The sequence below is a fragment of the Muntiacus reevesi genome, chromosome 13 (assembly GCF_963930625.1).
Source record: "Muntiacus reevesi chromosome 13, mMunRee1.1, whole genome shotgun sequence".
In the NCBI taxonomy this organism is placed as follows: domain Eukaryota; kingdom Metazoa; phylum Chordata; class Mammalia; order Artiodactyla; family Cervidae; genus Muntiacus; species Muntiacus reevesi.
Window position 1 is genome coordinate 41,929,500 of NC_089261.1, and position 27,357 is coordinate 41,956,856.

Genomic DNA, 27,357 nt, shown 5'->3' on the forward strand with positions numbered 1-27,357 from the left:
TAACTCTGGGACTTTTAACATAGTGTATATAGGAAAGATTAGTTCATTACAGAATGCTAGTAACTGAGGCTCCATGTAGTATATATTCACAGTCATAAACCTGGAAGAGGGCATGGCAACCCACTCCAGTATTCTTGCCTGGAGAATCCCCATGGAGCCTGGTGGGCTGCAGTCCATGGGGTCGCAAAGAGTTGGACGCAACTGAGTGACGAGGCACAGCACACACATTCATAAAAGCATGACATGGGCATTTAAACTTTTTTAAAATAGTTTTATTGAGATATAGTTCATACATCATCCAATTCACCCACTTAAAAGTATACAATAGGATGGTTTTTGATATTTGAAGATAACGTGAAACCATCACCAGAGTCAGTTTGAGAACATTTTTATTATGTGAAAGAAGAACTCTACCTTTCAGATATTCATTCACCTACTCACCCCCAAGCCCTAAGCACCCACTAATCTACTTTTTGCCTCTATAGATTTCCCTATTCTGGACATTTTGTAAGAAAGAAATTGAAATATATCGTTATTTGTGACTAGCTTCCTTCTCCTAACATGTTTTTAAGGTGCAGGCCTCATTTCTAATCTTTTTAGTAAGATTTAATTTCAAAGAAAACACCTTCTCACCACCTACCCACACTGTAAGATTGAATCGTATTATGTGTTTCCATTGTTTATTATTGTATCTCTCTTTAGAACACATTGCTTTCCAAATTAATTAAAATATAATTGAAGTATAGTAAATGGCACATATGTAAACTGTATAATTTGATCATTTTTGACATTGGTATAGACCCTGAAACCATCACCCTCATGAATATATCTTATTACTCCAAATGTTTCCTTGAGAATACATTTAAATCTGACAACATTTTGGTTACTTGTTTATGTGTCCCATACTAAGTGATTGTGTTTTGAGCCTGGGACGATATCTTACTTCTTAGTAATCTCTTTTAGTAAATTAGGTTCATAAGTAGATAATCAGTAAAGATTTGTTAACACACTGAGATGGAAGCTTTCTTCTTAAAAAATGTGTATATACATATATATGGAATTTACAAAGATAGTAACGATTATCCTATATGCAAAACAGAAAAAGAGACACAGAAGTACAGAACAGACTTTTGAACTCTGTGGGAGAAGGTGAGGGTGGGATGTTTTGAAAGAACAGCATGTATATTATCTATGGTGAAACAGATCACCAACCCAGGTGGGATGCATGAGTCAAGTGCTCGGGCCTGGTGCGCTGGGAAGACCCAGAGGAATCGGGTGGAGAGGGAGGTGGGAGGGGGGATCGGGATGGGGAATACGTGTAACTATATGGCTGATTCATATCAATGTATGACAAAACCCACTGAAAAAAAATAAATAAATAAATAAAATATCTAGCTGCTATTGTGAAAAAAAATGTGTATATAGTCAATTAATGTTAATAAAAGAGTTTCAATAGCTTTTTGCTATAATGAGTCTACTTTTGTTTGACCAAGTTTTTGTGAGCTTTTTGAAGTATGTATTTTAGAATATGTTTATGTTGTACAATTCCTTGCCTTTTCTGTGTGGCAATTAGGTATATGCCAAGAAATTTGCTTATTAAGCATGCGGTTCTTAAATCATACCATATGTAATCTTTTCTAAATGACTGTTTATAATTTTATGACATTTAAAGATATTCTTAATTTCATCTTGACTCTGTTTTTTTCTTAGCTCATCCCTTTTTATAAATGGAAAACAAATTCATATAGCTTATTGGAAAGAATCTGACAAGCTGTTGTTAATTGGCCTGCCTGCCGAGGAGTAAGTTGGGATTTTTGTTTACCTTAAATTCATTTCTAAAATACTGCTGATAAAGTCTGTTTCATTAAAGTGATGACATTTTTGTCAAAAGGTCAATTCAGGAAGTTTTACAATTGGGAGGTTTGCTGCACTGGTTTAATGGCTACCTGTGTTCATTTGGCATGAAGAGTGCAGAAAGGCACCAGGACAGCCCGCCTGATTAATTAGTAAGGCTGTCAGTACATTTTTCTCTAAGATGTGACCAGTACAGAGATGGCTGAGATCCGCTTGTCCTCTGCTCAGACTTTTGACAGTATCATGGTTTGGATTTTGCATGTTTACAGTTTTTGTTCTTTTTCCTGTTGGCGATTTTGGAGAATTAAAGGTCAGCAGAAAGATGTTTTGCCTTGATGTTGAGCATCTTTGACTAAATAATGAATATTTAACTTTACAGTGATTTCTTTAATGGTATGTCATATTGTGGTCCTCTTCTTAACTTTTTTGGAAGTATTTTGAAATATATCTTATTTTAATAGTTGGCTATAAGAGTGGACTGACATTTATCTATATATGTGTTAGAAGTGAATTACTAAGTCCAGCCCACACTCAAGGGCAAGAGTATCAAACAGTGCGTGGACTTGTTTTAACACCACAAACAGGAACTCCATAGGAGGCTGCAGTGAAAAATATTAAAATGATTGTGTTTTAAAAGGGTCTTTAATTTTGGATAGAAAGAGAATCAAAAATGTTCACATGATGGGACAGTGGTACTATTACATGATGGTTCTCTTTAATCAGCTAATGTGCATTTTTCAGGCTTCCCAGGTGGTACTAGTGGTAAAGAACCCGTCTGCCAATGCAGGAGACATAATAGACACAAGTTCAGTCCCTAGGTGAGAAAGATCCCTTGGAGGAGGGCATGGCAACCCACTCTAGTATTCTTGCCTAGAGAATCCCATCAATAGAGGAGCCCAGCAGGCTACACTCCAGGGGGTCACAAAGAGTCAGACAGGACTGAAGTGACTTAATCGTCACTTAGAAAAATGCATGTGCATTTTTCTGTCTAAAAAAGAACTATAATGAACCCTGCTAGGAGACTGCCCTATGCCATGGGTTGTGTAATGAAAAATTTAGTTGTTTTCACAGTATGGGTTTATACAAATTGGAGAATATCCAGAATAAGATGCTTTACAGAGTAGTGGCAGGTAAAAGGCGGGGTAGTGCCTTTAGACTTTTGTAGTAGCCCAAAAGGCAAAAGAAAAGATACAGTTGATACAGTTAATACAGTATTAAGATAAAGTAGTGTGGGCAGTTAGAGAGCAAAGAGGAAGGCCCAGCTAAAGAAGTGGGCAGAGGCTGCTCCCCCACATTCTGATGTCACCATGTGATGCTACCAGTCACATTTAGGCAGCTAGAGAGAGTGTTCACAGGTTTTGCCCTGAAGCCAAAAAAAGGAATGTCACTGCTGAGCTCTGGATCAAGGTTTTGCTCGATAAGATGATGCTCTAGCCATTTTCTCAATCTTTATTACTGCGGTGGAGGTGGGGAGGGGGCCTTTCCTAAATTCTTACCTCATTTCCTTCCTAGAGAACTTGGCTGGTTAAGTTAGAATAAATTGGAAGGTCCTCCTCCTTCTCTAACCTGAGCTTCAAGTCAGGAATAGTCCCAGCCACCTCTTCTCACAGCTGTCTTATTGCTCATATCAACCTCTCTGTAGCAGACTCCTTTTCCTTGTTTGATCTTGTTTCACATGACTGTGAAAAGTAGTTATTATTGTTCTCATTTGTTCTGATTGGGAAATAGAGCATTGAGCGATCATGCCCAAGTGCCTCCTCAGTGTCAGTTTGCACATCTCTGTATCTCCAACATCGTGCATGTGGTTTGTAGTTGCACTGGTGTCCCCGGGATTTTTTTCCCTTGTCTGTCTTAATGCCACAGTCTGTATGTTTCTTTCTTCATCACTATACCTTTTACAATCAGGACGAGAAAAGCATTGCCCTGCAGAGGACAGAGTGGGGCATATACTCAGTAGTAACGTGTGTTTTCTCGGTGGGAAGATCACCCTCTGTGATGGCTGCAGTGAACAGTGAGGACATAACCAGGAAGACAGTGTGAGGTAGTAGAGAGGAACTTTGGAGCCCACCAGCAGGTTCTACTCCCTGGGTTTCCTTGCAGAAGTTACTTCTTAAACCTCAGTTTACCCATTGGTGTAATGGGAATAGTAAGACCTGCTTTGTAAAATTCCTACAAGGCTTCAATAAGAAAGTGTTAGGTCCCATTTCTTTCCTTTCTCCTCTTTCATTAAGGGGTGTCATTTTGTCACAAAAGTTAAGAGGTTCAGTTGAGATTTTAGTATTACTGGAAAATGTCAAGAATTCACATTTCTTTCTATGTGCCCAGACATTGCACTAACTTCTTATATATATTACTTCTATTTAATCCTCAAAATGAACCTGAGAAGGTTTAGTGATTATGGTCCCATTTTACACATAAAGGAAATTAAATCCATTAAATCCTAAGGGGAGTAAGTAATGTAGATGTGATATAAAAGTTTGTACTTGACTCATGTTAGAACCCCAAATCTAGACGTCAGAATTTTTGGTTCTGCAGGAAACAACCATTTTACACAGCTGTACTCATAGTTAATGTACATACTTTTCATATTTTTCATATATATATATAATGTAAAGATCTGCTTCTTTTGTTATGAAATCAGTTGTCTATGTTATAAATGAACAGATGTTATTTTGTTTTTTTTTTTTAAGAGTACCTCTTCCTCAGCTAAGGAATATGATAGAAGATGTTGCCCAAACCTTAAAATTTATGTATGGTTCTTTAGATAGGTGAGTACTTCTTTGAATTGAATCTCACACATTTTAGGTATATGATTCTAAATTATTTTTTGTGCTTAATAGTGTTCCTTGGTTGTCAAGTTAGTTGTTGTTGTTGTTGTTGTTGACCTTATTTTCTCATCCTTCATGTCTGGCTTTTATTTTACAGCTCTAGGCAGGTTTTCATTTGATCCAGTGCGTTTTCTTTTTTGATCTCATAAGTTTTGTGAAATAGTGATGTAAGCGCAATTACATTGTGATTTGATATATATATATTTTTTTATTAGTTGGAGGCTAATTACTTCACAACATTTCAGTGGGTTTTGTCATACATTGACATGAATTAGCCATGGAGTTACACATATTCCCCATCCCGATCCCCCCTCCCACCTCCTTCTCCACCCGATTCCTCTGGGTCTTCCCAGTGCCCCAGGCCCAAGCACTTGTCTCACGCATCCCACCTGGGCTGGTGATCTGTTTCACCATAGATAATATACATGCTGTTTTTTCGAAACATCCCACCCTCACCTTCTCCCACAGAGTTCAAAAGTCTGTTCTGTACTTCTGTGTCTCTTTTTCTGTTTTGCATATAGGGTTATCGTTACCATCTTTCTAAATTCCATATATATGTGTTAGTATGCTGTAATGTTCTTTATCTTTCTGGCTTACTTCACTCTGTATAATGGGCTCCAGTTTCATCCATCTCATTAGAACTGATTCAAATGAATTCTTTTTAATGGCTGAGTAATATTCCATGGTATATATGTACCACAGCTTCCTTATCCATTCATCTGCTGATGGGCATCTAGATTGCTTCCATGTCCTGGCTATTATAAACAGTGCTGCCATGAACATTGGGGTGCACGTGTCTCTTTCAGATCTGGATTCCTCAGTGTGTATGCCCAGAAGTGGGATTGCTGGGTCATATGGCAGTTCTATTTCCAGTTTTTTAAGAAATCTCCACACTGTTTTCCATAGTGGCTGTACTAGTTTGCATTCCCACCAACAGTGTAAGAGGGTTCCCTTTTCTCCACACCCTCTCCAGCATTTATTGCTTATAGACTTTTGGATAGCAGCCATTCTGACTGGTGTGTAATGGTACCTCATTGTGGTTTTGATTTGCATTTCTCTGATAATGAGTGATGTTGAGCATCTTTTCATGTGTTTGTTAGCCATCTGTATGTCTTCTTTGGAGAAATGTCTGTTTAGTTCTTTGGCCCATTTTTTGATTGGGTCATTTATTTTTCTGGAATTAAGCTGCAGGAGTTGCTTGTATATTTTTGAGATTAATCCTTTGTCTGTTGCTTCATTTGCTATTATTTTCTCCCAATCTGAGGGCTGTCTTTTCACCTTACTTATAGTTTCCTTTGTTGTGCAAAAGCTTTTAAGTTTCATTAGGTCCCATTTGTTTATTTTTGCTTTTATTTCCAATATTCTGGGAGGTGGGTCATAGAGGATCTAGCCGTGATTTATGTTAGAGAGTGTTTTGCCTATGTTCTCCTCTAGGAGTTTTATAGTTTCTGGTCTTACATTTAGATCTTTAATCCATTTTGAGTTTACTTTTGTGTATGGTGTTAGAAAGTGTTCTAGTTTCATTCTTTTACAAGTGGTTGACCTGTTTTCCCAGCACCACTTGTTAAAGAGGTTGTCTTTTTCCCATTGTATATCCTTGCCTTCTTTGTCAAAGATAAGGTGTCCATAGGTTCGTGGATTTATCTCTGGGCTTTCTATTCTGTTCCATTGATCTATATTTCTGTCTTTGTGCCAGTACCATACTGTCTTAATGACTGTGGCTTTGTAGTAGAGTCTGAAGTCAGGCAGGTTGATTCCTCCAGTTCCATTCTTCTTTCTCAAGATTACTTTGGCTATTTGAGGTTTTTTGTATTTCCATACAAATTGTGAAATTATTTGTTCTAGTTCTGTGAATAATACCGTTGGTAGCTTGATAGGGATTGCATTGAATCTATAGATTGCTTTGGGTAGAATAGCCATTTTGACAATATTGATTCTTCCAATCCATGAACACGGTATATTTCTCCATCTGTTTGTGTCCTCTTTGACTTCTTTCATCAGTGTTTTATAGTTTTCTATATATAGGTCTTTTGTTTCTTTAGGTAGATATACTCCTAAGTATTTTATTCTTTTTGTTGCAATGGTGAATGGTATTGTTTCCTTAATTTCTCTTTCTGTTTTTTCATTGTTAGTATATAGGAATGCAAGGGATTTCTGCATGTTGATTTTATATCCTGCAACTTTACTATATTCATTGATTAGCTCTAGTAATTTTCTGGAAGAGTCTTTAGGGTTTTCTATGTAGAGGATCATGTCATCTGCAAACAGCGAGAGTTTCACTTCTTCTTTTCCTATCTGGATTCCTTTTACTTCTTTTTCTGCTCTGATTGCTGTGGCCAAAACTTCCAACACTATGTTGAATAGTAGTGGTGAGAGTGGGCATCCTTGTCTTGTTCCTGATTTCAGGGGAAATGCTTTCAATTTTTCACCATTGAGGGTGATGCTTGCTGTGGGTTTGTTATATAGCTTTTATTATGTTGAGGTATGTTCCTTCTATTCCTGCTTTCTGGAGAGTTTTAATCATAAATGAGTGTTGAATTTTGTCAAAGGCTTTTTCTGCTTCTATTGAGATAATCATATTGTTTTTATCTTTCAATTTGTTAATGTGGTGTATTACATTGATTGATTTGCAGATATTAAAGAATTCTTGCATTCCTGGGATAAAGCCCACTTGGTCATGGTGTATGATTTTTTAATATGTTGTAGGATTCTGTTTGCTAGAATTTTGTTAAGGATTTTTGCATCTATGTTCATCAGTGATATTGGCCTGTAGTTTTCTTTTATTGTGGCATCTTTGTCTGGTTTTGGAATTAGGGTGATGCTGGCCTCATAGAATGAGTTTGGAAGTTTACCTTCTTCTGCAATTTTCTGGAAGAGTTTGAGTAAGATAGGTGTTAGCTCTTCTCTAAATTTTTGGTAGAATTCAGCTGTGAAGCCATCTGGTCCTGGGCTTTTGTTTGCTGGAAGAATTTGTTGTGGTTTTTTTTTTGCTGGAAGATTTTTTATCACAGTTTTGATTTCCTTGTTTGTGATGGGTCTGTTAAGATCTTCTGTTTCTTCCTGGTTCAGTTTTGGAAAGTTATACTTTTCTAAGAATTTGTCCATTTCATCCAAGTTGTCCATTTTATTGGCATAGAGCCGCTGGTAGTAGTCTCTTATGATCCTTTGTATTTCAGTGTTGTCTGTTGTGATCTCTCCATTTTCATTTCTAATTTTGTTCATTTGGTTCTTCTCTCTTTGTTTCTTAATGAGTCTTGCTAATGGTTTGTCAATTTTGTTTATTTTTTCAAAAACCAGCTTTTAGCTTTGTTGATTTTTGCTATGGTCTCTTTAGTTTCTTTTGCATTTATTTCTGCCCTAATTTTTAAGATTTCTTTCCTTCTGCTAACCCTAGGGTTCTTCATTTCTTCCTTCTGTAATTGCTTTAGGTGTAGGGTTAGGTTATTTATTTGGCTTTTTTCTTGTTTCTTGATGTAAGCCTGTAATGCTATGAACCTTCCCCTTAGCACTGCTTTGATTTGATATATTTTTGTAGGGGCAAATGTAAGCATTTCTTCAGAACAGATACAGAGAAGAGTAAGAAGATTTCATATAAGTTTTTTTTGTATTTTCTTCTGATTAAAAGACCATTGTCAAATTACTATCCTAAAATGTGATATTTTTCCTTAATTTTTTTTAGTAAAAAAATGTGCTATTAAAATAAATAAAAGACACGGTGGAAAAGGTAATTGACTATTTATTTTCATGTATATTCTTCCATATATTGAGTTGGCCAAAAAGTTCATTTGATTTTTTTCCCACAAGATGTTACAAAGAAACCTGAATGAACTTGCTGACCAACCCAATATTGTCTATATAATATGAATATACACATTTTTTTTAACATGTGTGCTCACACTGCATATTTTTCTGCTTTTTGCTTTTTTAACCTTGCAGGATATGCTGCATCTTTCTTGATCTGAAGGAGGAAATTTGAGGTAGTCATTTAACATTTGAACATGTAAAATTATGAGAAAATAGGTTTTTTTTTTTTTCTCTTTGGAGGATTTTTGTAATTCCCAGTACTTTAGAGGGCTAAAATGGTACCTTTAATTTAAAGCCTTAAGATTATATCAATATAAAAATTCCAAAGACAGTTTATATACTTTTCCAAACCATAGTAGTATCAGCTTTGTTGTCACTGTTCTCAGAGCTGCCTAAAGGAATTTTCTGTGATGATGTCAACTGTAGAAATTGTCTAATTTGCAGTATTTTCCTCCAGGAGCCTCTTAGGAGACACCTTCCTCTCAAATCCAATTACGTATTAGCATTTTCCAAATGTGTGAACTATAAAAGGCTGGGCATTCATATATAGTGCTTTTACCTTTTACTAGTAAGAAAAATGGTAACCAATGAAAGTAAGGACTCTTAAGGTGGTTATAAACTACCTCCTTAAATTTATACTAGATGAGCAAATATTGCTGAATCTCTATTTTCAAAAACTAGAGATGATCAAAGATTAAATTCCTGTAATGAATTCTGTATATGAAGATAAAGCAATTGGAGTTGTTCTATAAATTCCAATGAAGTAGGTTAAGGGCAGAGGGACTCTTGATTTCTCTGAATTTCATTTTGATATTTAGCTTCCATTGATTTGGAAGCATCTCCAAGTTGACAGCAAATTTAAGCAGTTTTTTCTTATCCAAGTTAGAATTTGAAAGGCAAACTAAAATAATAAATGTCAAGACCCACTGAGTTCTTGAAACCAAGAAGCAGTATGGATCTATGATATTAACAGTCATTTTGCTATAATTTTTAATCACTTTTTTTCTGATTATGAAAGATTTTAAAGGCCCATTGTGAAAATTATGAAATGACTAAAAAGTCCAAAACTTAAATTATCATTTGTAATATCATTTGTACAAAATGTAATATCATTTGTACAAATTACAAAATATCATTTGTAATTTGTAAATTATCATTTATGAGCTGGTTAGTCCTCTGTGACAGAAAACTGATTATACCTTAACAAAGTTTAGTGTTGTGATCAAATTAAAGGTGTTTCCTTCATCATTTCCAGCCAATCCATCAACAAATCCTGATCAACCTGTCTCCAAAACAAATCTCAAATCCATCCATTTCTGTCCATCTTCACTATTACCCTGTCCAACTACTGCTGTGACTCATTCTTACAGTAACGTCCTGATTTCCTTGCCTCCATTCTTGCCTCTTTAATTTCCAAAGTCAGAATGATCTTTCTACATTATTATGTGGCTCCCACATATCCTTCTGATTTCAGATCTCAATCCACACCACCCTTCTGTACTGTTCTGCAGGCATCCTGGTCAAGCCTGTTTGCACCCTGGCTTTTGTACTCTTCCATCGCACTAGACTGTCTTGACATCAGGACCTCAGCTTAAATGCCCTGTTCCTTCTCAGAGATCCTTCCCTAACCATTTGATTTAAAATAGCCAGCCAGTCACCTCACCCATTCAGACAGCCCTGTTCTCTGCTTAGTCCTTTGTACAAGTTCATGTTTTTGCATTTTGATCATTTATCATCATTCTCCAGTAGAATGGGAGCTCCATGGGAGTAGAGACTTTGTCTTTTGTCTTGATATTTTTATTGCTGTACCTCCATCCATGAGAATAGTGCCTGAAACACAGTAGGCACTCAAGTAATTAGTTGAATGAATCAGTGAATATTATTCTGATATATTAATGGTGTGTGTGTGTGTGTATATATATATATGTATATATCAGTTATTGTGTTATCCAGTAGTCTATACCACTGAATGGTTGTCAGTAATGCTATACTACTTTTAAATCATTGAAACTAAGGTGTTTTTTTTTTTTTTTTTAAGTTTTTAAATAGCTGTGCCTTCATTAGCAAAGAGGGGAGGAAATAACTTAGGCTAATCATGTGTTTACTGTATACCAGTAAGTAATAGGCATAATGAGTACTTAACTGTATACTAGGTACTTTTCATGAGAGTTAGATTGTATTATCCCTGTTTTTAGAGTTGAGAACAAAAGTTCAGAGAAAGGTTAGATGATTCTCCTGAGAGATCTACCTAGTGAAAAGCAGTGATAGGATTTAGTCAGATCTGTTCTATAAGCTCAGAATCTTTTTGTTATCCTATGTTGACTGAAAGATATTGGGAGTTGTAAATGGTTGAGAAATAATTAAAAGTGAAAGCAACTTACATTTTTTGCCAAAAGGATACTTCAGCCCATTCTGTTTTAGATATACCACTTGTGTTAACCCTGTGGTTTTCCCATAGTACCATCTGCCCAGTGCATTTGAGAATAAAGTTTTAGGGTAAAAAATATTGACAGGATGACTTTCTTAACACACTCTATCAGTTACCTTATGGCTATAATTCTCATTAAGGGAGGAGGAAGGAAGAGAACCTATGTAGTTGGGCAAGATCCAGTCCCTTTAGGGTTGTACAAGCAATGACCGCCATTTGCATGTGTTGTTCTAACATTACAGCTCTTGTTTTTTCAGTGCCTTTTGCCAGGTTGAGAATGTTCCTCGTTTGGATCATTTTTTCAGCTTGTTTTTCCAAAGAGCACTTCAGCCCACGAAACTACATTCGAGTGCCAGTCCCAGCACACAGCAGTATGCTGCTTCCAGTGCAGTACTTTTAGACAGTCTCCCTGGAGTTCGGTGGCTCACACTTCCCCAGGAAATTAAGGTACTCTTAGGTGTCATAAATAAGAATCAGAGCCAGTTGCCTTATAGTTCTTTATTTTCTTTTTTTTTTTTCCTTCTCCATAGGTTTTTTGTTATTTTCAGGATTGTGGGTAAGAGTTAAAAGGGCAACTAGTTGATATGGCAGGAGATCCAGTGCAGTGAACTTCTTTCTAAATAAAAATTAGTTCTCTCATCTTACTTTAACATTCAAGCTTTGTTCAAACTTGGAATACTTTTTGGAAATCATAATTATATGTGTGTCTTACTTTTTAATTCTGTGGTTTTGATTTTATAATGGCAGGGTCATTGAGTTAGGTGGATGAAATGATTGGCTAACAAATATTCTTAACTGAAATACAAACTCCATGAATAATACCAAAATTTTTGTTTACATGAGCATCTGTAATTAGCCTTAGCATTGTCCTATAGATAGCTCACCCAAAGGTAAGGTTCATGAGGGTTATCAATGTGATTTTAGTCATTTCTAGATCCAGAATAACTTTACTGATTGAAATGACTGAATGATTGAAGACTCATTTCAGACATATTCATAAACAACAGTATATTTAGCCACAGCATTTGTAACAGTATTAATGAGGCACTATGCCATAGCAGTTCCTTGTCCATGAAGAAACTCAAGCTATGTTGTAGTAAAACCCCAATTCAAGATTGTGCTCTTCATGGAATTCTACAATATATGATCAAATAAGTATCCCTTTTGACAGTTTAGTAATAATTTAAACTGATCTATCAGTCTCTTTACTCAGCTTTCTCATCTGTAAAATGGGAACAATAATAGTATCTACTTCATAAAGAAGTTATAATACATAAAATGCTTAGAGTCATGCCTGGCACATTGTTGTAATTATAGTTGTGAAAGTAGTATTACATATTGTATAACTGGAGGGAGTTGAGGGGTTAGAGCATGTTTAAAGGAAACTTTACCTTCTGGTATTCTTTTTTTGTCCTTGCCTCTGTCAACTGCCTCCTGCTGCATTTTTTTATCTGAGGCCAATGATTATCATTTTCCTAAATCATTTCCATACTGAAAAGTATGAAATATATAATTCTATTCCCCTCAATAAGAAATTGTAAGTGTTCAAAAGAGACAGAGTTTAATTAGATAACCTTACATTTAATATAGAAAGACCCTGGTTCCAAAGTCTGCCTCATGTCCATTCTGGGGTCTTTTTTCTTCTGAAAGGCACAGGACATTTTGTGAGTCAGAGGTGCCATCACCTTTTCTCTAGAGTAGGAAATGGCAAGCCACTCCAGTGTTCTTTTCTGGAAAATTCCATAGACAGAGGAGCCTGGTGGGCTATGGTCCATGGAGTCGCAAAGAGTCAGACACCACTGAACAGTTAATCACGCACAGCATCATCTCATGAGTTTTGCCCAAGTTCTTTCCCCTAAGACTCTCTTCACTTAAAGAAATGTTTTCTCCACAGAGTATATAGTCTCTTCTGTGAGAGGAGAGATATAAGACTAAATGTTTTTAGGGCAGTGTCTTTAGACTTTGGATATATTATGATTAAATATTTTCCTTCTAAGAAGTTTAAGAGATTTAAAAATACAGCCTATTTTAGTCTTATAAATTCCATGTGAAGGCTTCTTCCTGTATTCAGATTTCTCTTTTATTGACATTATTCCCTTTAGCTTAGCATATATTTGATTAAAAGGACTATATACTTTTTAAAAATTTACTAATTTTTAAATGAAGGATAATTGCTTCATAGTGTTGCGTTGGTTTCCGCCACACATCAACATGAATCAGCCATAGGCATACATATGTCTCCTCCCTTGACCCTCCCTCCCACCTCACACCCTGTATACTTTATTTTTATCAGCCTAAGAGAATATCACACTGAGAAATCACTGTGCGAACTGATGTATATTCTGTAATCTTTTGACTCAAATCATACCTGTTGCTGTATCTCACCAGCTTTGGTTGTACTTGTACTTTCTGACATTTCTATATGGAGGTCAGCCTTTACTGGGCCAAGTACTCAGATGTGTGTTGTGCTCTGGGATCCAGAAAAGTCCTTTGGATGCTCACAGTGTAGTTGGGTAGGTGGAACTTCTACACGGGAAACAATGAGGGTATAGCTGAGACGTTTTTACATTTTGTAGTCTGGTTAAGAGAATTAAGAATAATATTTTTGGAAAGAGATACGCTCTGATAAAGTGATCTGAAAGTCCCTGATGAATGTAAAGTTTGAAATACATGGTAATCCTTGAAGTTTTTGTTTTATCAGCAGACTCAAAGAACTCACATGCTTTGCTTTCCCCTTTGAGATTTCTTACTGTAATTAAAAATAGTAGGATTTATTGACTATATGGAAAACAATAAGAAATTTTGTGCCTTGAGAAATCTAGTTAAAAACATATAGGTGTGTGAGGTAATTTGTACCTGATAATTTGTAGGTGGGAATAATTGCTTTTAAGTTGGAGAAAAATATACTTGTTCTGAATTTAGTATATGATGAGGTTGCACTTCAGTTTTCTTTCCTTATTTTGTATGTCAGACTTTAAAAAAATTTTGTTTTTGCTAAGATACACTGGAATAATTAAGAGAAAAGATATTTTACTTTTTCTCTTAAGGAGTATGAAGAAGCAATTATAGTAACCTTGTGTTTTAGCCTATAGAGTTCAGTAGCAGGAATAGCAACCTGTTTAACATTTCTGTGATCAGAAATCTTAAGTAGGTAATTTTCTTTTTGTCCTCTAGTTTTTCACAACAGAAACTATAGCCACAAAAAGGAGAACATGAAGTATTTGCTAGATGCAGAAAAATGTAGGTCACAAATAAGTAATAAGTCACACCGTGTGAAAAGCATTGAGAGGCATGACTAATGTTTCCAAAGCTTCTGTCATCTCAGTAAGACACAGTTTGTGAAACAGTCCTGCAGAGAGTGCCCTTGGCCTTTTAAAAAAACAAAAAACAAGGGTTATTTTTCACAATTACCATATATACTACAAATTTTAACTATCAATAGTTTCCAGTTTATATATATGCATTACAGATTAAACCTCAGATTAAATATATTGTGCTTTAAAATTTTGAATGCTTCAGGGAAGGACAAATACATGAAAGAGTTCCGGCATCTTCCATAGGAACAGAAGCTAAATCCTAAGTAAGAGATTTTTCTAATAACTCTGTAGGGTGGTTAAACTGTGCCAGGTTCCAGGGGAACACTTGCTTTCATGATTTAATCCATGAATAAAGATTAACAGTCTTTTTATACAAAAGAGTTTAAAGGCAAGAGACAGGGAAGAATGTTGATATTTTCCAAGATCCAACTGTTGAGAAATATATAGAAAATAGAAAAATAGACAATTCATAATAGATTGGCTATATCAAGATTGATTTTCCTCTTAAGATTTTTAATAGGTTAAAAGCTTTTCTGACAAAACTGTAATGCAGCTTTGTAACTTCATAAATTAGCTTGAACTGAATACAGAGTGAAGCCCATTTTGCAGTACTAAGATGTAAGTGAAAAATACCTGCATGTTAAAATACACTAATTTTATTTTTGTAATTGCAAAGCTTAAAAGCAAGATGTTCCATTTTGGGACATTCCTTAAATAATACAAAGGAGAGAGAGGTATTTATTTACTTCTTCAAGTGATTACTGGAGGAGGAAATGGCAACCCATTCCATTATTTTTGCTTGGAGAATCCCATAGACAGAGGAGCCTAGTGGCTACAGTCCATGGGGTCGCAAAGAGTCGGACACGACGGAAGCAACTTGGCACGCACAAGTAATTAAGCACTTTTATATGGCCAGTACTAAAAAGTAAGTAATAAAAATTAAATGTTTGTGTTACCTTTTTTTTTTTCATATAGTTGGAATTAGACACGGCATTGAGTGACTTGGAGGCCGCAGATTTTGCAGAACTGGTAAGAGAAGCAGTGGATTTTAGAAAAAGTTCATTGTTTATTTCTTACTTTGTAAATCAGTCATTATTATAAGTATTTTCCAAGAGGGCATGTAGCAATCATTATATGCAGTATCATTTATAACTGGGCTTTGAAAGAAAGACCATACATGTTATATTGATTGGTAGTTATGGTTTTTAATCATTTAAAATATATATATATTTCCTAGCTCTGTCTAGTGAAATATATTTCCTAGTTCTGTCCACTAGAGCATCACTAGCACCCAGGCCATTGTGTATAAATAATGTGGTTCACTTAAGGCAACTAAGACTCCTATGAGAAATGGCTGAATCCAGATTTAGGGCTGAAAATGTACAAGATAAGCCTGGCAACATCTTGTTATATCAGACATCCAGGAAGCTTTCAAAAATTACTAGGTTTAATTTAAGGTTCAAGTAATTAGGAGACAACTTGAAGAGGCTCCCACTTGAGCATCTATAAGGATAATAACTGCATTGGATTGAAACACATCAGATATATCTAAGTCTAAGTCTATCAGTTCATAATGGTACTAAAGAAAAAAGAAAGTTATTGGTCAACTTTGGAGAATACTAAGGAACCCATCTGTTACTGTGACACAGTAATTAGGGAGAAAGACTCTAACATTGATTTCCTTTCCTGTCTAAACCATACCTCAAGGTTACCAAATAGAGTTTCTCTTTACAGTCAGTCAATTGCACTCATCTCACACACTAGCAAAGTAATGCTCAAAATTCTCCAAGCCAGACTTTAACAGTATGTGAACCATGAACTTCTAGATGTTCAAGCTGGATTTAGAAAAGGCAGAGAAATCAGAGATCAAATTGTCAACATCCTTTGGATCATAGAAAAAGCAAGGGAGTTTCAGAAAAACATCAACTGTGGGAAATTCTTAAAGAGATGGGAATACCAGGCCACCTTACCTACCTCCTGAGAAATCTGTATGCAGGTCAAGAAGCAACAGTTAGAACTGGACATGGAACTACAGACTGGTTCCAAATAGGAAAGGAGTACCTCAAGACTGTATAGTGTCACACTGCTTATTTAACTTATATGCAGAGTACATCATGAAAAATGCAGGGCTGGATGAAGCACAAGCTGGAATCAAGACTGCCAGGAGAAATCAATAACCTCAGATATGCAGATGACACCACACTTATGGCAGAAAGTGAAAAACTAAAGAGCCTCTTGATGAAAGTGCAAGAGGAGAGTGAAAAATTTGACTTAAAACTAAACATTCAGAAAACTAAGATCATGGCACCAAGTCTCATCATTTCATGGCAAATAGATGGGGAAACAATGGAAACAGTTTACTTTGGGGGGCTCCAAAATCACTGTAGATGGTGACTGCAGCCATGAAATTAAAAGACATTTGCTCCTTGAAAGAAAAGTTATGACCAACCTAGACAGCTTATTAAAAAGCAGAGACATTTAAAAAAAAAAAAGAGACATTACTTTGCCAATGAAGGTCCATTTAGTCCAAGCTATGGTTTTTTCCAGTAGCTGTTTATGGATGTGAGTGTTGGACCATAAAGAAAACTGAGTGCCAAGGAATTGATGCTTTGGAACTGTGGTGTTGGAGAAGACTCTTGAGAGTCCCTTGAACTGCAAGGAGATCAAACCAGTCCATCCTAAAGGAAATCAATCCTGACTATTCATTGGAAGGACTGATGCTGAAGCTGAAGCGCCAATACTTTGGCCACCTGATTCGAAGAACTGACTCGTTGGAAAAGACCCTGATGCTGGGAAAGACTGAAGGCAGGAGGAGAAGGGGATGACAGAGGATGAGATGGTTGGATGGCATCACCGACTCAATGGACATGAGTTTGAGCAAGCTCTGGGAGTTGCTGATGGACAGGGAAGCCTGGCGTGCTGTAGTCCATGGGGTTGCAAAGAGTCACACATGACTGAGTGACTGAACTGAACTCAACCCAACTCATTGCTATCTAACTACCCAAGAAAAATAAATCTATGTCAATACAAAGACCTGTAAACAAATATTCATATCAGCTTAATAATCAATGTCCATCAACAAATTGTGGTATATATATTTATATGCAATGGAATAATACTCAGCAAAAAATATTGGCAACTGTGTTGATGGAACTGTTCTATATCTTGACGTTGGTGGCACTTACGCATCTGTACACATTTGTCAGAACTGGCAGAATCATTCAGAGTTTTAATTTAAAAAAAGATGGATCTATTCTAAACTTTTTGTGACATTAGATTTAAGATTTAATGTTATATTTTAATTCTGTGTTCTTCTCTTTAGTGTTTTAAGATTGTTATTAAGGTATAATTTATATTAAGTAAGTTTTTCTGGGCCCTTTTACAGTCAGCCCCTTCCCCTACCCCAGTTCCTGTAACCACTGGTCTGTTTACTGTGTACATGGTTTTCCCGTTTCTGGAATGTCACATAAGTTGAATCACATGGTAAATAATATTTTGCATCTGACTTTTTTTAATTAGGAAGTTTAAATATTTAGTTTTACAAATATTACATGAGTACATTCTTATGGGGAAATGCAAACAGTAAACATAAACCTAGCATTTAGCTTGACCACTCATACATCAAAACCAGCCCTATTCTCAGAGTTAACCATTGTTATCAGTTGGTGTATGTTCTTGGTAACCTTGTATTTAAGATCTTACACTGAAGTAATTTTGTCTGAAATGTGCAGTGTAGATGATACTGTCATACTGCTAGTAGGAATATAAACTCATGCAACCTCTCAGGAAAACAATCTGACAATATACATTAAAAATATATATCCTATGGTATAGGAATTCAACCTCCAGGAACTTATCAACTAAGGAAAATATCAGGGATGTACCCAAAGATTTTCTTTCTAGGAATATTCTCCACAGCATTATTTATACCCTGAAAAATTACTGGAAACAAAATACTACATTATGGAATTTTTCAATAATATTGCCTTTAAAATCATGTTTAGAAAACTGTCTACTGACATGAAAAAATATTCAAGATCATTTTCTGTGGAAAAAGCAGGGTCCTAAACAACAACAGCAGAACCAAACGAAACCCCCAAAATACCAAAGGTTGGCAAGGAGTAGAAAAACTGGAAACCCTGTACACTGTTGGTGGGAATGCAAGGCAGTGCAAATGTTATTTAAAAAAAAAAAAAAAAACAGCATGTGGTCTCCACAAAAAAATAAAAAACAGAACTACCACATGACCCAGCAGTTCATATACTCAAAAGAATTAAGAGACACTTGCAAACCCACCTTCACAGCAGCATCAGTCACAACAGCCAAAAAGAGAAAGCAACCCACATTCACCACCAGATGAACAAACAGACAGAAATCATGGAAAATACATGCCGTGAAACATGACTTAGCCCCCAAGAGGAAGTAAATTTTGACATATGCCTCAATAGGGATGAACCCAAAGGACACCACACTAGCACGTTACAAAGGCAAACCAAGCCCATCACAAGATAAAATAGTGCAAGATTTCATCCATTGTTGTTGTTAACTCAGTCGTGTCCAGCTCTTTGTGACCCCATGGATTGTACCCCATCACACTCTTCTGTCCATGGGATTTCCCAGGCAAGAATGTAGGAGATGCCTAAAGTAGTCAGATTCATACAAACAGAAAGTAGAAGAGTGGATGCCAGGGGCTGGGGAAGGGAGGGGGATGGAGAGTCTTTGTTTGATAGATAATAAGTTTCAGTTTTGCAAGAGGAAAAAGTTCTGATTTGGTTGCGAACAGTGTCAGTGTGCATAATGCTATTGAGCTGTACATCTAACAGTTATTAAGATAGTAAACTTTATGTATATTTCACCATGTAAAAATTTTTAATTAAAATTCTAAAAGTTTACCTACAGTGACGCCAAAGAGCTTCCATACCCTCAAAAAGCTTCCGATAAACTTATTAACACCTCATTCTTAAATGTGAGGACAGTAAAGCATCACAGAAAATATCTTTGACATAAAAGCAGTCAAAACAAATGAAAAAGGATGGGTCTGACTTCTTTCATGTAGCATAATTTATTTGAGATTCATTCATTGTCTGTATCAGTAGTTCAGTTCTTTTTACTGCATACAGTAGTCCACTATATGAAGTTATCACAGTGTTAATCCATCCCCCAGTTGAGGGATATTGAGATTATTTCCAGTTTTCCTTAGGTTTTGTTTTGTTGTTTTTTAATTATAAAAGTAGTGCATGCATATTGGGTTAAAAATATGCTAGCATGATTACTAAAAAACACATATCCTCCTTCCTCATCCCTCTCCACCAGTTCCATCCTCAGTTGTAACTGCTCTAACAGTTTGGATGTATTCTTCCATACTCTTTTCTGTACACATACATGAAAGTGAAAGTGTTAGTTGCTTAGTTGTGTCTGACTCTTTGCGATCCCATGCTAGGCTCTTCTCTCTGTGGAATTCTCCAGGTAAGAATACTGGAGTGGGTTGCCATTCCCTTCTCTAGGAGATGTTCCTGACCCAGGAATTGAACCTGGGTTTCCTGCATTGCAGGCAGATTTTTTTACTGTCTGAACCACTGGGGAAGCCCATACATACCCCTGTACAAGCCAATACGTATGTATATGCCAGGTGGCACTAGTGGTAAAGAACCCGCCTTCCAGTGTAGGAGACCTGAGAGATGTGGGTTCAATCTCTGGGTTGGGGAGATCCCCTGGAGGAGGGCATGGCATACATACATCACATATATACATGGGCTTCTCTGGTGGTTCAGATGCTAAAGAATCCACCTGCAATGCAGGAAACCCAGGTTCAGTCCTTGGGTTGGAGAGATCCCTGGGAGAAGGGAATGGCTACCCACTCGAGTGTTATTGCCCGGAGAACTGCGTGGACAGAGGAACCTGGCTGGTTACAGTCTATGAACCGCACAGAATAGATGGACTGAGTGACTTAGCACACATGCATGCATATATACACACACACATACACATATCATTGGGGGTGCTATTTTTTATTAGAAATTCTAAACTTTTTATACAAATATCTTGATTGCCTTGTTCAAGTATTTCTGTAGATTTATAAAAGAGGAATTACTCAAAGGATATGTGTATTTAATTTTTTTTACATACTTTTAAACCCCAAATAGGTTGTACCAGTTTGTAGTTTCAAAAATAGTATATGGTAATATCAAATATTTTAGATGATGTCTCGTAGAAGCATTTTGTCTTGGTAGATTTCTTTCAATCCCTCTTGGGTAGAACAAACATGTTCTACTCTTAGGTGTCTCTATTCAACAATATTTTATAAGATCAAAAATAAGATTGTTTTCAGTCAAAAATAAATACATAGGCACCTTATACCTCAATACAAGGACCTATGTTCAGCAAACTATATTCATTATCTTGTAATAACCTATAAAGGAAAAGAATCTGAAAAAGAATGTGTGTGTGTGTGATTGTAACTGAACCACCATACTGTACATCTGAAACACTGTAAATAAACTGTGCTTCCATAATAAATAAATAAATACAAAAAAGGGGAAACTTCAGTTACTAAGGAATGTAATTTCCATTTTAATTGTTGTAGCTTAACTAGGATATTTTTAAAATCATAAAATATACATATACATGTATAAATCCACTGTGGTTTTTCCCCTAGTCTGAGGATTACTATGACATGAGACGGCTATATACAATTTTGGGGTCTTCTCTATTTTACAAGGTAAGTTAAGCTTGACTTTTAAATGTTGTACTGTTATATGAACGCACCTAAATTTTCTCAAACTCTTACAAACATGAGAAATGCATTTCTCTCTTTTTCTCTGAGTGTAGATACAACAAAATTTGGATCTTAAAACAAGACTTACACCTAATATTTACAAATACATTAAATATTTCAGTTTCATTACATTTTAAAGCATTTAAAAATTTGTAAGAAAGAAACAGTACTCAAAGAATCAAGTGTATATGAGAAAAGAGCACTACTTTGTTGATTTCCTTTTGCAGTTGTGTAAAATTTTCCCTTATCTTCAAAAAGTAACTGTATCTTATTGATAAATTTTCTAAAATTAGGTAGTTGCCTTCCAGGTAAAACAAGTTAAGTTTCAATTCAATTCAAAGTTTCCAATTCATCAAATGAATTTAGGTATTTTAATTTTGTATATTTTTAAGCACAGAATTAAACATATCTAAAGAGAATCAGACAATAAAGACCTAAAATGTGAAAGTCTCACCCCACCTCAACTCATACTTCTCTGATTTTCATCTTCAGAATTCAGTTCTTTGTAATTCAGATTCTCAGATTAATGCTACTTAGAAGTGATCTTGTTTTATGCTAAAGTCTATTTATTACAGACCTAAGTTATTATACATACTTGATGAATAGTTGAAAGAAGACATTTTTGTTATTTCTTTATTCCACTTAAAACTGAAATATTTTAAACCAACTGAAGAAATACCTGTAAAACTCTTAAAAATACATTATAGGATTATTGCTTTATGTCACTAGTTAACTTTTATTTTCTGTGGTTCAATTCAAGGGGTATTTGATATGCAGTCATTTGCCTAAGGATGATCTTATTGATATTGCTGTATACTGTCGCCACTATTGCCTACTGCCTTTAGCAGCAAAACAGAGAATTGGTCAGTTGGTAATATGGAGGGAAGTATTTCCTCGACACCACCTCCAACCTTCTGCAGACTCAAACATTGAAGTCTTTCAGGAACCTGAAGGGAGATATTTTTTGCTAATTGTTGGCTTGGTAAGTTTACCTTAGTTTCTTTCTTGGGTTTGTTTGTTTTTGCCATTTACTGATTGTCTAAATAAATACACAAAAATGATAATTTAAAATTATAAGCATGTCAAATACTGGTATTCAAATAAGTTACTCTCCTTTATTTCTTTTATTTTGTATCCATTTAATACTCATAGAGAAATAGTAATGAACCCCAAGATAAGATTTTAGCAGGTTCTTAAGATCTTTTGTTCCCATTTCTATAAAACCAGAGGTTTTACCTTCTAGTTTGTTTTGGGAAATAGAGAGACATGAAAAGAATATAGAATCAGAAACAGAATAAATATGTGATTGCAAATGAAAGGACTACCACTGATGAAGGCTCTTTGAAGGCTACCTTAGGGGAGTCCATGTGCCAAAAGTAGCAGCTTATGGTGTATCAGGATAAGGCAGTGTGAGATTTGTTTTCAAGGGTAATCAAGTAGCCTTGAGGACAACTAAGAAGAGGAGGGTGGAGTTTTTCATAACCATCACATAATTATGCCACATGCCCATATCTGTTTGTTATTTAGTCACTAAGTCATGTCGGACTCTTTGCCACCCCATAGCTGCAGCATGCCAGGCTTCCCTGTCCTTCACTGTCTCCCGGAGTTTGCTCAAACTCATGTCCGTTGAGTTAGTGATGCCACCCAACCATCTCATCATCTGTCGTGCCCTTCTCCTCCTGTCCTCAAACTTTCTAGCACCAAGGTCTTTTCCAATGAGTTGGCTCTCTGCATCAGGTGGCTGAAGTGTTGGAGCTTCAGCATCAGTCCTTCCAGTGAATGCTTAGGGTTAATTTCCTTTAGGATTAGACTGGTTTGATTTCCTTGCTGTCGAAGGGGCTCTGAAGAGTCTTCTCCAGCACCACAATATGAAAGCATCAGTTCTTCAGCACTTAGTATTCATTTATGCATGCCCGTTACATGCAAATATTTTCATGTAGCTAAACCTGTATTAATTTTTTTTTTCTTATAGAGACATTATATGTTATGTGTACTATTAGAAGCTGGAGGCTGTGCGTCCAGAGCCATTGGGAATCCTGGACCAGATTGTATATATGTGGATCAGGTCAAAACAACTCTTCACCAGCTGGAAGGGGTAGATTCCCGCATAAATGAACGGCTAGCCTCTTCTCCAACCCCCTGCTTGTCTTGTGCTGACTGGTTCCTTGCTGGGTCACATGAAAAATTAGATAATTTAACCACCTCACCTATCCTCAGTAGGCTGCACAGTGCTTCCAAGATCGCAACCTCTCCAACATGCAGAAGAACCCTTTTCGGTGACTATTCCTTAAAGACACGTAAGCCCAGTCCATCCCGAAGTGGAGGACCTGACAATGGTCTTGAAGGTGAAGGTGTTGGCCTGAGCCCCCACACTACAGAATCTCAGGGTTCGGATGGTTCAGAAGAAACTGGAGCCTTGCTTAAGGTATGTGTTCATCCCTATGTGTACATTCTAGGAGCTAAACTGTCTCTCCAGGCCTTATTTGTAATTGCAAGGGAATTTTTAATGACAAATCCTTCTTCATTTGTACTAGTGGTGGCTTCTGTCGCTGTTGGCAAACCAGTGATTTAGGGCCAAGAGAGAAAGGAATACCAAGTAGTAAAACATTAGGGAACTGTCATGTCCTCTCGCATGATGTGTTACTGTGGTTACTGCTAGCATAGGATAAGCCAAGGGTAAAAGTTAACATTGAAAATGTTTAAAGGAAATGTTGGCAGGAAGGAGAACCCCTTCCAGGGTCCAAGAGGGGGCTCCTGTCTAACACTTGGAAGTGAATTACCTGGAGAGACACATGCTGATGAAATAAGAGACTTCACTGGAAAGGGGCTCCCTGGCAGAGAACAGGGTAAGGGAACCCAGGGAGCACTTCTCTGCCACATGTTTTGCAGTCTCAGGTTTTATGATGATGGGGTTGGTTTCCGGGTTGTCTCTGGTCAGTCATTCTGACTCAGGGTCCTCATGGTGTTGTGCGCGTCACTCAGCCAAGATGGATTCCAGCAAGGATTCTGGGACGTTGGTAGGACATACGGGTTGGTGTCTCCTCTCTCCTTTTGACCTTTCCCAAATTCTTCCAGTTGGTGGTAACTTGTCACTTCTGCATTCCTTACTAGGACCCCTCTTGTCAGATAACTCATGCAAGTAGTCAACTATTGTGCCTGGCCAGGGTGAGTGGTTTTGATCAGCCGGTCCCCTAACAGAAACATTGAAAAATAATAAGTAGTTCTCCTTGAAAGACTTCTAGTTTTACATTATATCTTCTGTTTGATTTCCATTCTTAGATATAAATGGATCTACTTAATAATACTTTTCAGGTCACTAAAAAGAAGTCTACTCTTCCAAATCCATTTCATTTGGGAAACCTGAAAAAGGACCTGTCAGAAAAAGAACTGGATATATATAACACAGTGAAGTAAGAAACTTCCTTGTTTCATTCTTTTTCACTTAACGCTCTGTCTTTGAAGAAATTTTACAGTGAAAAAGTGCAGTTCCATAACATATAAATTTTATTCAGCAAATATGGTACCTCTTATATATGAAAGAAGATAGCTATGCTATTTCCCTAATATTTTTCATTACACATATAAGAAACATAAGAAATAAAAAACATACAAAGTAGTACTTCAAAATGTAAAAGTTTCCATTTATGTCTCTTCCACAGGTAGCCTCCGTTCTGTGTGTCTGATTTTTAAATTAGTTTACTGTTTTTAGGCTCTCATGAATGCTGTGGTTTTGTAGATACTCCTTAGCTCTGAGTACTCATTCCCAGGGCTTGAGAGTGCTGGTTGCTAATGGCTCATAGTGGAGTCCCCCTACCCTGGCCTTGTCCAACACGGAAGTTTATCAACTCCGCCAAGCTTACCACCTCTCCCTAGGAGTAGCCACATCTAATGACTAATCGATAAGTGAGTACAGGCTTGCCCCTACTTAAATTCAACACAACTCTGAAAAGCCATCCAAGTTTCAGAGGTCCTGGCAGTAGCTGCTGAGTCTTCTGTCTCAACTGGAGCACAGTTCAGCTTTTCCCTCTGCTCAATCCTGCTTCCTTCATGCTCACCCCCACAGCTGTTGTCCCCAAAAGTCCTCCCTAATAAACTTCCTCCCTGCATACCTCCCTATCAGAGTCTGGGAGGAACTCTGATAGGTCAGGGAACTGACCTATGACACCCTCTTTAGGAAATAGGTAAAAGTAAATAGGGAATTCTGATGTAAAAAGAGCTGAGTGTGAGGGGCATGTTTAGAACTTAATCTGTCTATAATTATTAAAATATGAACTGTTACAAATTCACTTCTTGCTATGCAGGGCTTCCTTCCTGAGCTTTGTATGGTATTATGATAGCATGCATGGAATCCATTTGTGTAATAAACTCCTATTGCACACTTTCATTAGAGCAAGTAGACATGTACAAATCAAATTCACATTAAAAGAAAAAAAAAGCTGTTCAATATTACTCAGACATAAAAAGGAACACATTTGAGTCAGTTCTGGTGAGGTGGATGAACCCAGAGCCTGTTATACAGAGTGAAGTAAGTCAGAAGAGAAAAACAAATATTGGGGATTTCCCTGGTGGTCCAGTGACTAAAGACTCTGTGCTCCCAATGCAGGGGGCCTGGATTCGGTCCCTGGTCAGGAAACTAAATCCCACATGTCGCAACTAGAGATCCTGCATGCCGCAACTAAGACCCAGTGCTAACAAATAAATTGTAAAAAAAAAAAAAAAAACTGTATATTAACACATGTATTTGGAATCTAAAAAAAACGGTACCGATGAACGTATTTGCAGGGCAGGAATAGAGACACACACATAGAGAACAGATTTGTGGACACATGGGGGAAGGGGAGGGTGGGACGAGCTGAGAGAGCAGCACGGAAACATACACATCACCGTATGTAAAATACGTAGCTGGAGAGAAGCTGCTGGGTAACACAGGGAGCTCAACCCGCACTCTGTGACTCTAGAGGCGGAGGAGGAGGTGCGGGGCTGGGGAGAAGGGAGGGGACACGTGCATACTTACGGCTGATTCACGTCGCTGTATGGCAGAAACCAACACGACATTGTAAAGCAGTGACCCTCCAATTAAAACTAAATATTTAAAAAGATGCTTTAGAGCTACCACCTTCTTAATCATCGAAATGTTTTATATTAAGTTCATCTATATGTTTCAGAGTCATCAGGAAAAAAACTTTTTTCATAAAGTGAGGGCAAAAACAAGGTAACTTGTCTTCACAAAATAATGCATTGAAAATCTAATGTGTTAAAAATTGGAATTTAATGCCTTCCAATATGAGGTGTAATATTTTAGTAGTTAAAGAAAATTAGTTATTTTAAAAAACAAAAATATTTTTTAAACAAATCTAAATCAAACCTCTGGTGGAAACCTGTAATAACTTCCCCAATCCCTAATCTTCCATTTAACAAAAACTACTGCTCTGAATTTTTATTACCTCTGTATATTATTTTTTTAATATGTATGTATATATATGTTATTTGGGCTTTATCTCTAGTAAAAGGAAATACTTTTTCCAAGTTTATATTATAGCTTAACAAAAGGTTATATTGTAACAATATAAATTTATAATTGTGTTTTTAAGCATAAATTAATATGTGATGTAAATCATAGGCTCTCCTATTTAAAAGGATGCTACAGAGGCATATTTATTCTCTTTACTGACATGGAAGATGTTCAAACTATATAGTTTATTTAAAAAGTATGATATAGACTGGTGTGTAATATACTATCCTAATTTGTTTTTGTAAAATAAAAATATATAATATACTAAAAATAATAATATGCAGAAAATATTCCATTCAGTAAACAAGTCTTACCCATTCTGCATTCTAGTAATTCTTGAATCCACCCAGCGCCTAATAATTGTACGCTAGTTCAAGCTCCCGTTCTCTCACCTGGTTATACTGCAACCAGTTCCCAATTCCTATCCTATGCTGAATCTATCCTCTGCTGTAGGGGAGACCTTTCTGAAGAACAAATCCGATTTAATCTGCATGTTTTAAAAATAAATACTTGTCCTTCCAAATTGCTTGTTTGATGATTTTTAAACTTTCAATTTATACACTGAGTGAGTTAATATACAGAGTTAATTTATGGTTTTCAAGAACCAGAGCTGCTCATTGTGTTGTGGGGTTGTTCTGAGAGAAAACTAAAGAAGTTAATATAAATTTTAATTCTAAACCTCCCTAAGTACGAACATTACTAATAACTCTTTTTAAAAGAAACATTTCTGTCCTGTAGCTTTTCTTGAATTTGAAAACCTCAGAATTAAATGGTATGTTTTCAATTATTTTCTTTTTGAATAATTACAGTTTTTGTATTTTGATTATTTTTTACTTAAT

General features: G+C 36.3%; 1 protein-coding gene across 5 annotated transcripts in view; it reads left to right on the plus strand.

Annotated features, from left to right (window-relative positions):
* INTU (inturned planar cell polarity protein) overlaps nt 1-27,357 on the plus strand; it is an 82,904-nt gene that overhangs the window by 40,049 nt on the left and 15,498 nt on the right. For 3 of the 5 annotated variants that reach the window (XM_065904748.1, XM_065904749.1, XM_065904751.1), the window contains exons 6-13: nt 1,711-1,800; nt 4,545-4,622; nt 11,172-11,361; nt 15,207-15,260; nt 20,887-20,949; nt 21,767-21,988; nt 22,979-23,431; nt 24,319-24,416. In XM_065904748.1, coding sequence (XP_065760820.1) covers nt 1,711-1,800; nt 4,545-4,622; nt 11,172-11,361; nt 15,207-15,260; nt 20,887-20,949; nt 21,767-21,988; nt 22,979-23,431; nt 24,319-24,416 — 1,248 coding nt within the window. Of the gene's footprint in view, nt 1-1,710; nt 1,801-4,544; nt 4,623-11,171; nt 11,362-15,206; nt 15,261-20,886; nt 20,950-21,766; nt 21,989-22,978; nt 23,432-24,285; nt 24,417-27,357 lie in introns of those variants that run through there. The other 2 variants (XM_065904750.1, XM_065904752.1) reach the window with 2 other exon arrangements.